Source organism: Heteronotia binoei, chromosome 12 (genome assembly GCF_032191835.1).
Source record: "Heteronotia binoei isolate CCM8104 ecotype False Entrance Well chromosome 12, APGP_CSIRO_Hbin_v1, whole genome shotgun sequence".
Taxonomy (NCBI): domain Eukaryota; kingdom Metazoa; phylum Chordata; class Lepidosauria; order Squamata; family Gekkonidae; genus Heteronotia; species Heteronotia binoei.
Window position 1 is genome coordinate 49,405,639 of NC_083234.1, and position 14,557 is coordinate 49,420,195.

Sequence of the window (14,557 nt, forward strand, 5' to 3'; positions counted from 1 at the left end):
TCCAATTTGCTTCTGTCTCTTTGGATGGACTATATTTCTGTTGTGAATCTGAATTGCTTGTATTCCTTGTGTTCCTAGGTTGCTTCCATTCAAAGATTTTTCCCCAGTTTGACATCCAAACTGGAACAGGAACTCTCTCTCTCTCACACACACACACACACACACACACTCATTCTCTCTCTCTCTCATATACACACAATGTTGTCCTCTAACTTTCTAAGTTTTTCCCTGTTTTGCTGTGATTTTTCCAAAATCTGGTTTGGTAAATCTTTTTTGAAAGATTACGCTCAGGCGCCTTCATACCCTGACGTATGACAATATTGGCACTGGCAATACTGCCAATACATTGGCCTACATTGGCAATATTGTCCTTCCCTCAGCCCTCTTCCCCATTTGCTGCCATTTCGCTACTACTTCCAGATGGCTTTTGGGAGGCTGTTTTAAAAATTGGCCAAATTTGCTTAATGTAAGAGCCACATAGAATAAACATCAGATTTTTGGGGGGAGGAAGGAAGGAAGAAGCATAGATGGGGGAGAGAGAAGTCAAAAGAAAGCAATTTTTAACTTTAAATGCATTTTCCAAGCTACCAGCTGACTTGGCTTAGAGAGTTGATTTAAAGAGAGAAATGCCTTTTCCAAGCTGACTGACAGGACAGTGGGGGCGTTGAGAGCCACACAATATGTGTGAAAGAGTCACATGCAACTCCTGGGCTGCAGTTTGGCCACCCCTGCTGGATCACTATAGTGCAGGGGTGGCCAACAGTAGCTCTCCAGATGTTTTTTGCCTACAACTCCCATCAGCCCCAGCCATTGGCCATGCTGGCTGGGGCTAATGGGAGTTGTAGGCCAAAAACATCTGGAGAGCTACCGTTGGCCACCCCTGCTATAGTGCAATAACATAACTATCTACTGCTGTGACCTGCTAGCTTCCAGTTTCTAGCCCTTTTCATTGCAGAAATATAAGGGATATGCATTTCCCCTTCTCTCTCTACAACAAAAGGGTAAAGACTTAAAAAATGAAAGCTGAGAATTCATAGGGACCAATATATCTTCATCATGGCAATTCATTTATTTATCATTTAGATTTATGGATCGCCCAATCCCTGAGTACTCAGGGCTCTAAGCGATAAACAGTAAAAATCTATATAGTAATAAAATACTTCTATTTAAATATATTTGTTAAAAACAATTCTTGAATGATGCTAATACATCAGATTTCCAACTGTCATCACCATGCGAGAGGTGGGGGAAAGCAGGGGGAAAGGGGAGCGGGGAGATGCCAGCCAAGATAGTTCTAGTTGCTGTCCTCAACCAAAAGCCTGATGGCTGGCTGGCTGCCTGGCTGGGTGGGTAGGTAGGTAGATAGATAGATAGAAATGTTATTGACATCTATCTATCATCTATCTATTGCCTTTTTAAAAAAAAGAGTGGGGGTGGTTGGTGATGGCTGGAGGCAGCTGAGGGAAGGGATGCAACAGGGAAAACTGCCAAATGCATGCTCTGTTGCCACGGCAAATGGCTCTGCATTCACAGTAGCAATGAGAGCTTCATGGAAAATCATTGCCGTATGGAAGCAGCCGTACTCTTCATTTAAGAGATGTTTATGTACAGGAAGGGAACCTCTCAGATCATCATACCCTTTGTCTGAAGTTTCAAATGCCCAATTGTGGAAGGGATAAGATGGTTTGTGGACACAGTAATGTTTGTACTGTTGTATCGTTAACTGAGGCTGAGCTGATCCAATTTCTCCAGTCTCTTTTTCTAGGTTGGGATTGGGGTGAGATTTGCTGTCTTATAAATAAATCATAGTGATTTATCTAAATAAAATATTGTGCTTGGATAGAGCATCAGACAGACAAGGCAATTAGTAGGCAGATGATAAAACAGGAAGTGCTCTGCAGAGACACCAAAGGCTGCTCATCCGCTCAGCGCTCCGGCTTCTCACTGTTTTATCTGCGCATTGGAAATAATGCTGTCATATTGTTTGTTCAAAGGAAGTTTGAAGGCCCTTTGCTGGATAAGAATAAATAGCATTTCAAAGAAGCAGCTTGATAAAATTATCTTTCAGAAAAGGAACTTTCTATATATGAGTGCTTCTCTGAGTCAGGAAAACACCCTATCTGATCATTTACGTGAAAATAATTTCCTGATTGGTTTTCCTTTGCTATTTTTGGTAAAGTTTTATGGCTTTAATGTTATAACTGCCGGTAAGATTCTCTGTCCTCTTCAATAACTTCTGTTCCAGCTCTCCATCATATGGAGGCAGGGAGGGCTTGTCTGAGGAGGACTTTGGAATTCCTCCAGTGCTCAACACAAGATTATTTGTCTTGCTTTTGTGTTTGGCCTGGGGATGATAGTGAGGCTTTGACCCTAAAACTTGAGCTAACTCTGTGGTCCGGAGTCAGAAAAGGCACTGCTGGGAACCAAGGGCTGCCAGCCTCCAGGTGCGGCTTGGAGATATCCCACTTTTACAACTGATCTCCAGCTGGTAGAGATCAACTCCCCTGGAGAAAATGGCTGCTTTGAAGAGTGGACTCTATGGCATTGTACCTTGCTGAGGCCCCTCCCCAAACCCCGCCCTCTCCTGGATCCATCCCCAAAGTCTCCAGGTATTTTCCAACCCAGACCTGGCATTCTGTGAGTTTCCTGCATTGTTCAGTGGGTTGGACTAGATGACCCTGGAGGTACCTTCCAACTCTTTGATTCTATGATTCTAACCCTATGGGAATCCCAGGAATTAAAGCGCACTCTTTTAACAGAATTTCAGTTCAGTGCACTGAGAAGTGAAAGGGACAGACTTTTAAAGTTCTGGAAAGGGCAAATGGGAACTTGCTTGTGCCAATTTGGGGAGTAGCTGGGCTGCCTAGAACCTGGGATACCAAACAAATGACCACTGGGGATTCCAGTAGAAGAAATGCAGGTGTTTGTGCCTTTCTCCTCTTGGTACATTGATTCTACAAAGAGGATTTTTTCAAACTAACAGTGGATTTTCTTTCTTGCTTTGTGACTTAAGGTGCTGCAAAGCTCTTTTGTTCTCATAAAGGACTGTTTATTCTATCCACTGGGATCCTGTTCCAGAAAAATCATGTGTTGTTTTTTAAGTCTCTGCTTTCAGTTGTCTTGGCAGGACCCAGATTTCTGAAGCTAATTTTGTAGACATGCCTGGGAGACAGTGCGGGTGCTCCTCCACGGGTGGGGGAGCCATATATGGTGTGTTTTGTCACTTGTGGCTCTCCCTTGAGCTCATGAGATTGAGTATGCTTGATCCTGCCGTAATTGTGTCATGACTTCCTAGACTGACTTGTTTTTGATTGCAGCATTCTCAGGTTCTTACATTGGGAAGAAAAACTGGCAGGCAATTTATTGTTCAAGCTGGTGGAACTTTTCAAATGGAAGAAAGGCTCAAGTTGCTGCTTAGCCTGTTGGATCTGAGAAAGTGGGACATCCACTATGTATCATGCACCCTATCTTTCCCCCATGTTTGTTTCAATTACACACCCACTTGCAGGGGGAGTCCACCATGACAAAGAGGCTATAGGTCATATTAAGGGGGCAGTTTTGTGAGCAGAACTCTATGGTAGAAATAGCTTCTTACCATAGCATTCTGCCCTGAAACCAGAGCACTCCGTCCCGTCCCCCCACCAACATTAGTGATGGAGACGGTGGCATGTGACATTTATTTTCAGTTTCTTGCCTGTTCAGGGGGTAATTTCACTCAGTTCACGATAGCCCTGAACAAACTGGGGACTAGAAGCCCTAGATTGCTAGTGTGCTAACTGGGATTTTTTCACTGACATCACAACAAACTTCAGCTAGTACTAATCACAGTTAATAAGCCAGGTATAAACAGTAGTATCAATGCCAATTTAATACTTAGCAACTAGCCATGATTTATTGTGCAACCTGCAGTTTGATTTAATGCAAACCAGAATTTAATCACATTTTTATTTATATACTGTGTTTTAGCATGACATCTGCATGCAGCCACTTCTTCCCATCTGCCTGTAATCTGGATAGAGAAGTTCTCTATAGGGAATAATATCACTTTCATTCCAGTTGGTAATGGTTGCACCTGAAAGCATATTTCCCATGGAAACAATTAACAGGTTTATTGTGGCAGAATAAACATAGAGAGACTTTTCTTCATCAAAGCAAGGTTTTTTCCATCAAGAAAAAAAAATGTCATTCTCCGTTGGAGGAAAGTTTTCTCTACTGAAGGATGATTTAGCAGAAGAGAATCATAGGATCCAGTTTAGTGCTAGGAAGTCATAGGATCTAACTCTCCATGTTTATATTTAACTGCTGATCAGCTTCACCGGATGCCCCCAAGTTATTCAAATATTCTCTCTCTGTTTACTTTTCCACACCATGCATCATTATGTACCCCTTGATCATTTTGATTGGCCCTTTTCAAACCTTGCAACAATCTTTTTAATATCACTGGAGCATTTATTTATGCAGACTTTCCCTTCTTAGCAACCCAAATACAGCCCCCTCCCCCAAAAGGCACAGAGAGATTTGGTGAAATGTTTTTTCCTCATTGACATAAGCCTCTGAGATAATGGCAGATGATCTTAGTAAAGCAGCTGGATTTCTCTTCCCATGTGGAAATCCTACTGTTTTCTACATTTAAGATGGGATTTAGTTGAATGTAGTTTTTTAAAAAATAAAAAAAATAAAAGTTGTTTCCATTGTCACTTTCCTTGTGAGGGGCGGAACTCAAGTAGTAAATGTGCATCAAGGGGGTACTCCAGTCAGCATTTCCTGTTCCACCCAGACCTTTCTTAAAATTGAAATTGACAGGCATCTTGCCCACCTGCTGTTTTCAAAGGCTGCTTCCATGAAAGCACTTTAAAGGTGGTCCTGCAAAGTCAAGTGTAGCAGCGGAAAGCCAGAGTGAGCGGCAGGTTCCTTGCATATCAAATCTATACCTATAGGTCATATTAACAAGTCAGTGGGCTCAAACAGAGACAGGTTTCAGTCTGGGCGGGTATTCAGAATGAAAGATGCAAGAGCCACATTGTTTCTGCCATCCTTATCCGTGGAGACTGGTTTTTCCACATCACTGTTGTTGCACATTCAACATTTTCCTTTTCTCCATAGAAATTAATAGCAGCTAGTGGAGCTAAATTTGTCCAAGTTCCTGGGGTGAGGGAATTAGGCTTTATTTTAGTTTCAGAGGGTAGCCAAGTTTGTCTGCAGTAGAACAGTTAGATTTGAGTCCAGTAGCTCCTTAGAGGCCAACAAGAGTTTTTGGATATAAGCTTTTGAGAGTCAAGTTCCCTTCTTCAGACACTCTGGGGTGTTCAAATCATTTGTTATGAGGACCAGATCTGACATAAATGAGACCTTGTACAGCTGGGCCATGTGTGTCATAAAATGTAATACCAGGTAGTGGACATATAAACTTTATAATGGACACACAGACCATTAAAGATTTTTTAAAAACAAAATAAAAATATGCTTAAAAGAGTAGCACTCTTGGGGTGCGGTCACACCTCACATTAAAAGTGGGTGTGTAGCACTCAAATTTGAACAGTTGAATATTGATTCGATGCAGGGCCATTCAGACGAGCATCCAAGAATGCGACTCATTTTGTTGTTGAGCGTTCAGACATCCAATACTATCATGCTCTTTTCTTGGAGCATGCGTGATCAGGTGGTGATTTCTGGGAGGGGAGGGGGTCCATTGAACATGCGCCCAACTGTTTGGAGGTGGGAAATCAAACGTTACTTCAGGGGGGGGGGGGAGTTTCCAGAAATCCTCCACATTGAAAAAAAAGAGACTTTTTCCTGTTCTAAATAGTGGGATAGCATTCCCCCCCCCACTCCGATCCTGTGTTGATTGGAGAAGCAGAAGCGTCACCTCAGATTCCCAGATGATCTGGCAATGTGCATGTCTGCTGGGGCTTAAAAAGAAAAAAGGTGAGAGGCAGTATCGCGTGTGATCTGTCCAAACAGGAAAAAGCCCATCTTGTGCAGCTTTTTTGAAAAAGGACCGGACTTTATGTGCTGTCAAATTAATGCGCCATAGATGCGTAGCAAGCCGGGATGACACTGGAATACGCTCGATTGCCAGATGTGGATGTCTGAACGAACACATTTAATCCGTCAGCGAGACGGAGCTGTATCGCCACTAATGGTACGTCTGGCTGCACCCTTGGAATATTTTGTTTATTTAACAGTTTCTGATAACTGACACCTCTTGCTCTGAATAATTGCATCAAATGTGGAGACAATGTCTGTGCTGTAGCAATTTTGAGCGTGTTGTTCAGGTGTGTGTCTGTAAGTTGCAAACTTTTGATTTATTAACATTCATTACAGAAATCTCATGGTCAATGCTTTGAGCTTAAGACCCAGGGGAAAACACGAAATGGCTGGGCATCATGAGATTTTGTACATAAGTTGCTTCATGTGCTGGTCAGCCAATTGAGAAAATAGAGCAGGGGTGGCCAACGGTAGCTCTCCAGATGTTTTTTGCCTACAGCTCCCATCAGCCCCAGCCATTGGCCATGCTGGCTTGGGCTGATGGAAGTTGTGGGCAAAAAACATCTGGAGAGCTACCGCTGGCCACCCCTGAAATAGAGGCTTTGCTCTGTAACTACTGTGCGATTAAGCAAGCCTGGCATACCAAGCTGCCACGCAGAAGGAAGCAAGAGAAAAAGAAGGAAACAGATGACAGTGAGTTGCTCGTGGGCCTGATAGGAGCCCTCTGGGGGGCTGATCCAGCCTTTGGGCCACACATTTGACACCCCTGCCATAGAGGTTCTATACCATAGCTTGCCTGCTTTGTCCCAGTTGAACTCAAGAAAAGCCACTGAAAAATGAATCCAAATCTTCTGTATCTCTATATTTTCATGTTTTTCTTCCTGATCATACTAGAATATGATGGAGCTCTGCTTATACAAGTAGAAGATTATAACACTGTTTAAGAACCCTGGTGGAATTCAAAAAACAAAAGCCATATATTTATATAACCAGCCAAAAGAATACAACACAATGTGCAAGCTTTTGAGTTTTCCGGAACTGTTTACCAGTCTGGATGTTAAAGGGAGAGGCAGATTGCCCCTGAGTGAGGTCCACTTGCCAAAATGATCCTTCCAAATGAGTATCTTTGTGGCAGCAAGATCAAACAGGAGTCCAACAGCACCTTAAAGACTTCCAATAGTCATTCCAACAAAAGCTTTCTTGACTCAATGCCTCAGATAACATTAGAGTTTATATTTCATTGTCAAGATGGTGATACATTTGCTTAAAGGTTTGGGCAGCCCCAAAAGGGAGTAAATATGTGGCTTATCGATAACCCTTTCCCCAGTATGCAGTAGAACAGGTTTCAGTCTGGGCAGGTATTCAGAATGAAAGATGCAAGAGCCACATTGTTTCTGCCCTCCTAATCCGTGGAGACTGGTTTTTCCCACATCACTGTTGTTGCACATTCAACATTTTCCATGGGAAAATTCATTTCTAAATACTAGTGCTGAATCCATGTGCAGTTCACATTTCCTCTTTGCAATGATGTCTGGCAACTGAGAAGTAGGATTAAGGCTGTCTTGCTGGGAAAGTGTCCCTTTGCTTGTGACTCTACCGATGTAACATTTCTGTTGGCAAGCTAATAGCTCAGTCTTTTGTCCAGGTGCTGGCATGTTACTGACAATGATGCAGTGACGGTGTATCTAGCTGGTCCCATGTGCTCTCTCTGCTGAGGAAAGAGATGCGTGAAGGAGAGCATAGCAACTGCATTGGAGCTGATAGCCAGTGTTTTTGCTGATGTAGTGTTATGTCAGTGCCTGGGTATGGGCTGCAGGGGTTAGGATACCAACTAATTCTCCTTACTCCCCTAAGGTCAAAGGGTGCTTTGCTGCATTTTTGTAAGTCTGACTCATCTTTGCCCATTTCCTTAAGAAGAAGATGATGAAGATGATATTGAATTTATATCCCGCCCTCCACTCCGAATCTCATAGTCTCAGAGCAGCTCACAATCTCCTTTATCGTCCTCCCCCACAACAAACACCCTGTGAGGTGGGTGGGGCTGAGAGGACTCTCACAGCAGCTGCCCTTTCAAGGACTACCTCTGCCAGAGCTATGGCTGACCCAAGGCCATTCTAGCAGGTGCAAGTGGAGGAGTGGGGAATCAACCCGTTCTCCCAGATAAGAGTCCGCAAACTTAACCACTACACCAAACTGGCTCTCTTGCCAAACCTCCCCTTGAGTTCTGAGCCTACTGGTGCCTAAATATACCCCAGTGCTGAGCCGCCCCCCCCCCCCCAAAAAAAAAGATATCCTCATTAAGGAGAAGTCAGGAAGCTGCTCATTGGAGGGAGGGTCTGCCCCCTTTTATGCAGGAGCCTTCTTTACTCTAGGGTTGCCAGCCTCAAGGTGGGACCTGGAGTTTCCCCAGAATTACCACTGATCTCCAGACTTCAGAGAACTGTTCTCTGGAAGAAAAGGTAACTTCAAAGAGTAGACACTACAGCAGGAGTCTGCAACATGGTGTCTGTGAGTGCCATGGCCCCTGCTGACAGCTTTCCTGGCACACACCAAGTGCTTGTAGAAAGTGTATGGGGCCAGTTGGGCTTCTGTCCAGCAAGGCGTCTGACCCCTGGAGGTTCAGTTGGTTGTGCAAATTTTGTAGAACATTGCTTTGGCAGCAGCTGCCACCACAGCATGACAATCTTCACTGTGTGATTGAAGGTAGGCTGTGGCAGCCATTTTGTGACTGGCTCTGCCTCCTGCAGCAGGTATTTTCTGACTGTGCTAGAGTTGACAGACCCTTGGTTCAGCCAGGGGATCCCCTGGTCTGCAGGGCTCCAGTTTGCCGCCTCCCAGCTGACTGGTGGGGGAAACTCCACCCCCAAACAGAGACACTGTGGCATGACGTCCCTGATGTGATGTTGTCACTTAGAAGTTATGTCATTGTGTTACCTGTGTCACTCTGTGTTTGGGGTAAATTCTGTGGCTTTGTAGCAAAAAACCCATAGAGTTTTTGCCCAAAACCTAGAGCATCACATATGATGGTGGCAATGTGATGACATCTCCTTGTGCTCCATGCACACCAGAAGACTCCTGAAAGTGCTGGTAGGACCTGGCAACCCTAGGCTGCTCCCACCATGCTATGTTAAAATTCAAGTGGTGCCCATAGGCACAAAAAGGTTGGGATCCCTACTCTACAGTGCACCATGGAGACTAGGAAAATCAGCGTGACACTACATCCACAAGGAGCTTCCACCCTTCCCAGGCACGACCACCAAATCTCCAGGAATTTCCCAATCTAGAGCTGGCAACCTTAGTTCACATATAATGGCCAACAGTTTGCCAATATGTGAACCTATCTAGGGCCACCGGGGGCTCATGAAGTCCCCCATTGTGCAGCCAGCAAATGAATTTTTTCTGTTGTTTTGGCACATCACACTTACTGTCATATTCACACTTGCTAACTATAGTTTGTGCTTTTCTGTTTTGTAGACAAGGAAAAAAACTCCAGAGTTGTTTTGTTGTTGTTCATTCGCACAGTCAAGTCTGACTCTTCGCGACCCCATGGACAAAGTCACGCCAGGCCCTCCTGTCTTCCACCATCCTCTGAAGTCTGCTCAAATTCGTGTTTGTTATATCAGTAACACTGTCCAGCAATCTCATCTTTTGCTGCCCCCTTCTTCTTTTGCCTTCTGTCTTTCCTAGCATCAGGATCTTCTCCAGGGAGTGCTCCCTTCTCATTTGGTGGCCAAAGTATTTGAGCTTCAGCTTCAGCATCTGGCCTTCCAGTGAACAGTCTGGGTTGATTTCCCTTAGGACTGACTGATTTGATCTTCTTGCAGTCCAAGGGACTCTCAAGAGTCTTCTCCAGCACCACATCTCAAAAGCATCTATTCTTCTGTGCTCGGCCTTCCTTATGGTCCAGCTGTCACAGCCATACATTACTACTGGGAATACCATCGCTTAGACTATACGAACTTTTGTTGGCAGGGTGATGTTAAGTTACCCAATTTGGAAGTCACACAATTTGTGATTAGACTGAATACTTCCTAAACCATAAGATAACAACGTAAGAAGCCATGCTGGATCAGGCCAATGGCCCATCCAGTCCAACATTCTGTGTCACACAATGGCCAAAATCCAGGTGTCATCAGGAGGTCCAACAATGGAGTCAAAACTCCAGAATTGCACCAGGAATACAGAGTATCACTGCCACAGACATAGAGTTCTATCTATACCATGTGGTATATACCAGTGGTTCCTCTATACCACTGATGGACATAAGAGAGTCTTCAATTTCAGGATGTCTTCATTCTCGGTATAGCACATATAGGGAGTCAAGAGACAGAAGAAATGTTTTGAGTTCAAAGATTTTCTGGCTCATTCTTGTCCTGAACATACCATGATCTGAGTATAGCCAATAGACAAAAACAGGCCCCCTGGGAAATGGCTGCTGTTTCCTGGGTTGTGATTCATTATGCTTGCTTCCCATTTAGTCTTGTAGCAAGTTCTAATGTAGAAATTACCAGTATATCCAGAAATGTTTGACATCCCCCTCAGAAATGTGGCTACTTTGATTAAACCCTTTTTTTCTGTAGCTGTTTTAGTGAAATTGAAACTTCTAAATCCACTTCATTTTTTATTTAGGCACCATTCATTGCCAGCGCTGCTAAATTTTCTACCCTTATTGTATCGTTTCTGGTAAACCTTCATGAGTTAATGAAACCAATCACAAGCAGTTAAACATCCCCGTTGGGTTGTTTGGAAGGCAGGATTAATTTTGGTCTCAGATCTGGAATGGGGTGTGATTTATTATTGTTGACAGTGAGACCGAGGAACTTCCTAAGGATGGCTGACTGGGGTGAGTTTTTAATTGAATAAGAGATGAGGGATTTATTTCCACTGTGAGCTTGTTAATTGGTAGCTGAACCCTTTATTAACTGTCTTGTTCATTTTGAACTTTAGCAAAATTTCTTTCCTTTCCTTATAAGGTGCTATAATGATCAGGCTCTTGGGCTACATGAATCCACTGAGAAGTTCCCCTGAATTTGGCCCTTTCTACTAACTTGAAGATATTATCTAATGAAAGGAATCTTGTTAGAAGAGGCTGTGAGAATGCTTGGTGATTCTATGAGTATAGGTAGGACAGACTTGCAATTCAGCCTTAGGAATAAAAAGAAGTCTTGTGGTATCTTAAAGAGATTTATTGTGGCAGAAGCATTTGTAGGCCATAGCTTGCTTCATCAGATGCATGCGTGACCTCAGTTTGTGTATCAAACTATATCCAATAATGAAAGGCTAGCTCTAGTCAGTGCCAGCTGATATTAATATAGAGTTCTACAAACCCAAGGGAGTCCTCAGTTTTGTAGAAGAAAAATTGGCTTGAGGGAGGGGAGACTAAACTGAGGCTGAAAAGCTTTACTTATGATGTCTGCACATTCAACAGACATCACAGCAAAATGCTAGAGTTCAAATAGTATTGAGGATTCTAACAACCTAAAATGGCAAGCAAAACCTGATGACAACCGCAAGAGGTGAGGAGGAGAACCAGAGCTAGAGATTGTGGGGAAGGAAGCAAAAGCCAGCAATGGGAAGAAAGACGCTTCAGCCAGCAGCTCAGGGAACAGATATGTGTTTGATACCTGAAGTCATACTTCATGCGTCTCACAAAGTGGGGTGTTGTCCATGAAAGCTGTTGCCACAAAACAGAACAAAAAACACCCTCTTAGTCTTGAAGGTGCAACTCTTTTGCTTCTACAACATACTAATTCAGTTTCCCCTCTAAAATCCTGCAGCCTTAGGAGCATATGGTCCCTTTATCCAGCATAAGTGAGGTTCCCTCATAGAAATGTGTTGCAAATTGACTTCAAACCACAGCTTCAGTCTCTGATTTACTAGAGAGCCATGGTTTGTGAAAGCCTTGAGTTGTATCATTGCCCCCTGACTACCTCCAAGAGGGGTGGGAACAAGGCATTCTGGGGCTGCCCTTCTATATGTAAACCCTGGTTTCCTTCTAAACCAAGTATAGAAGGCAGCTGGAGTCAAATTACAGTTGTGATCTTTACCTAAACAGGTATGATTTCAATCCTCTGCTGTTCTTTGTCCATCTCAAGGGGACTTTGCTAATAATTAGCACTGGATTTCAGCTTGTGATTAAATACTTGCCCGAGAAATAGCAATGCAGGGCAGAAACAGCATTTGGCACTTGAGTGCTCTGGTTTCACAGTTTTGTTAAAAAGGTTTCTCTCCTTTCGTTCCACAGCAAGGTGAGAAATTGAAGTTATGAGAGAGACTCATGTTAACCCGTAACTGAACTTGGGAGTGCTCTGCATTCCAAGATTGGGTTTATGCTAATGCCCACATGGTTTGAGGAAAGTTAAATAGTCTTTCTCAGGTGAGAAGAGAGGCAAGGCTATGCCTGTGAGCTTCCTAGAGGCAGCTGGCAGGCCACTGTGTGAACAGAATTCTGGATCTAATGGGTCTTTGATAGGGTTGCCAGTCTCCAGGTGAAGCCTGGAGCTCTCCTGCTTTTACAACTGATCTCCAGCTGGCAGAGATCACCTCCCCTGGAGAGAATGGCTGCTTTAAAAGGTGGACTCTTTGGCACTGTATCATGCTGAGGCCCCTCCCCTCCCAAACCCCACCCTCTCCTGGATCCACCCCAAAAGTCTCCAGATATTTTCCAACACAAACCTGGCAACTCTAGTCTTTGGTCCGATCCAGCATGGCACTTCTTATGCTCTTGTGTTACAAGTGTGAAGCAAACAGCACTTTGAAGATTAATGAAAGATGTCATGAAGGAGCGGGGGAACCTGTTAGTCAAAAGGAAAAAAAGTCAAAATTCTCTTTGCAATTGTGCATACCTGAAGTCCTGTCTAATGACAATGCACCTCAGCTCATGCATTTGGTATGATCCTGCTTTTCTGCTGCTGTTTCTCTTATTAAGATTGTGGTGGTGAGAACAAAGAGATGAGGTTAATTTATCTGTCTGTGCCTAGCTGGTATTTCAGAGAGAGATTGTCTCTTTTGTCATTGTCTATGAACAAAGCCAGAGAATGCAATTAGCTGCAAACTTATTTATTCATGATTTCTGTATCCATGTGATGAAACACAATCCCAATCTCTCCTTTCCTCCCGTCCCCCTGTCTTTTCTGCACAGTTCTTCTGGGTTCTCTTGGTGATCTTCATCACAGAGTTGCTGCTGCTGCTTGTTGAAATAATCTTTGAAAAACAGGTAAGTCACACTTTGCTCCTTGAGAGCAATTTCTATGTGTATTTTAGCCCATTTCAGAGAGACTAGAGACCAGTTTCGTTGTGGACTGTGAATCTGAAAGACTGGCTGAGCAGAAGATTATACAAGGAATATTGGGTCTCATGCCAATTTAAGAGCCGGGCCTGAGTAATTGGCCAAGTGATTGAATACTGAAATCGCTTCTCCCCACCTCCTCTGTCTTTCAGTCTGAAATTTATATCTGTCCCATGAACTTATGGAACTCAGAGGAATCATTAATAAATGTCCGAGGTACTGATATTACATCTGCACATGGGCCGGACCTGCCTGTCCCACATTGGTCTTGTCAGCCACCAGCGAGCCTGCAGCAAACGTGGACTATTGCACCCTTCTTAAATCTTCGTTCGCGAAGCCAAGCCGAGAGAGAGACATGGGCAGGAAGTATTGTTGTACGGACAGAAATGCATAGGAATTCTCAATGTGTACAGCATGGCTTACAACACTGCTGGAGAATTCCATTTTTTATCTAAAAGGGGACCAGGCAGGCTACCATCTCTTGTGGCTGTACAGATGCATTTCAGACCGCAGGATATTTTTAAATGCAGGATTTCTTGGCAATTTATGTCTCCACCAGTTTGCTTGGTGCAAAAGTGAATAGCATTTGCCCCTGGGAGGCAATACTGCACATCTTATATACAGGAACCTATTTTTCCTGAACAGGAAAGGACCAAAAGAATGTAGCTGGGTGTTATCATTTGCAGCTCAGAGGAAGACCACTATTGCAATGCAGCCTCTGCCTCCCCTAGCCGCCTAAGGCTGGGAATGGCATCCAGGAGAATGTTGTGGTTCTGTTTCCAGCAATGGGAAAGAACCAGGCAAAACCATTGTGGCTGCACTCACAACATCTCTAAGGTCCAAAAGGGTATACTGCTGAATACAGAAAGGATATCTGCCTGTATGAAAATTTAATGCTGGAGGGAGTTGCCGTTAAATCGTGTGTGTGTGTGTTACGTGCCATCAAATCACAACCCTCTTATGGCAACCCCACCAGCAAGGGACTTTCAAGGCAAGTGAGAAATAGAGGTGGATTGCCATTGCCTTCCTCTGCAGAGTCTTCCTTGGTGGTCTCCCATCCAAGTACCATCCATGCTTAGCTTCCAAGATCTGATGAGATTGGGCTATAGTATGCTGCCTCCCCTCCCCTCCCTCCCTACCTCCCCATTAAATCATATTAGCAGCATAAACATGGATGAACAGTGAGGTAGAGTGGGGTGGCTGGGTTGAATCATTTTTAAGAAGGAGGAGAAGTACCCTATATTTTAAATTATTTACTTTGCTATACATTTGCATAACTCA

At 43.8% G+C, this 14,557-nt stretch overlaps 1 protein-coding gene across 1 annotated transcript in view; it reads left to right on the forward strand.

The window, feature by feature from the left end:
• Positions 1-14,557, forward strand: part of LOC132580418 (tetraspanin-15-like) — a 156,993-nt gene that overhangs the window by 55,906 nt on the left and 86,530 nt on the right. The window contains exon 3 of the mRNA XM_060251207.1: positions 13,130-13,204. Within this exon, the coding sequence (XP_060107190.1) occupies positions 13,130-13,204 (75 nt within the window). The remainder of the gene's footprint in view (positions 1-13,129; positions 13,205-14,557) is intronic.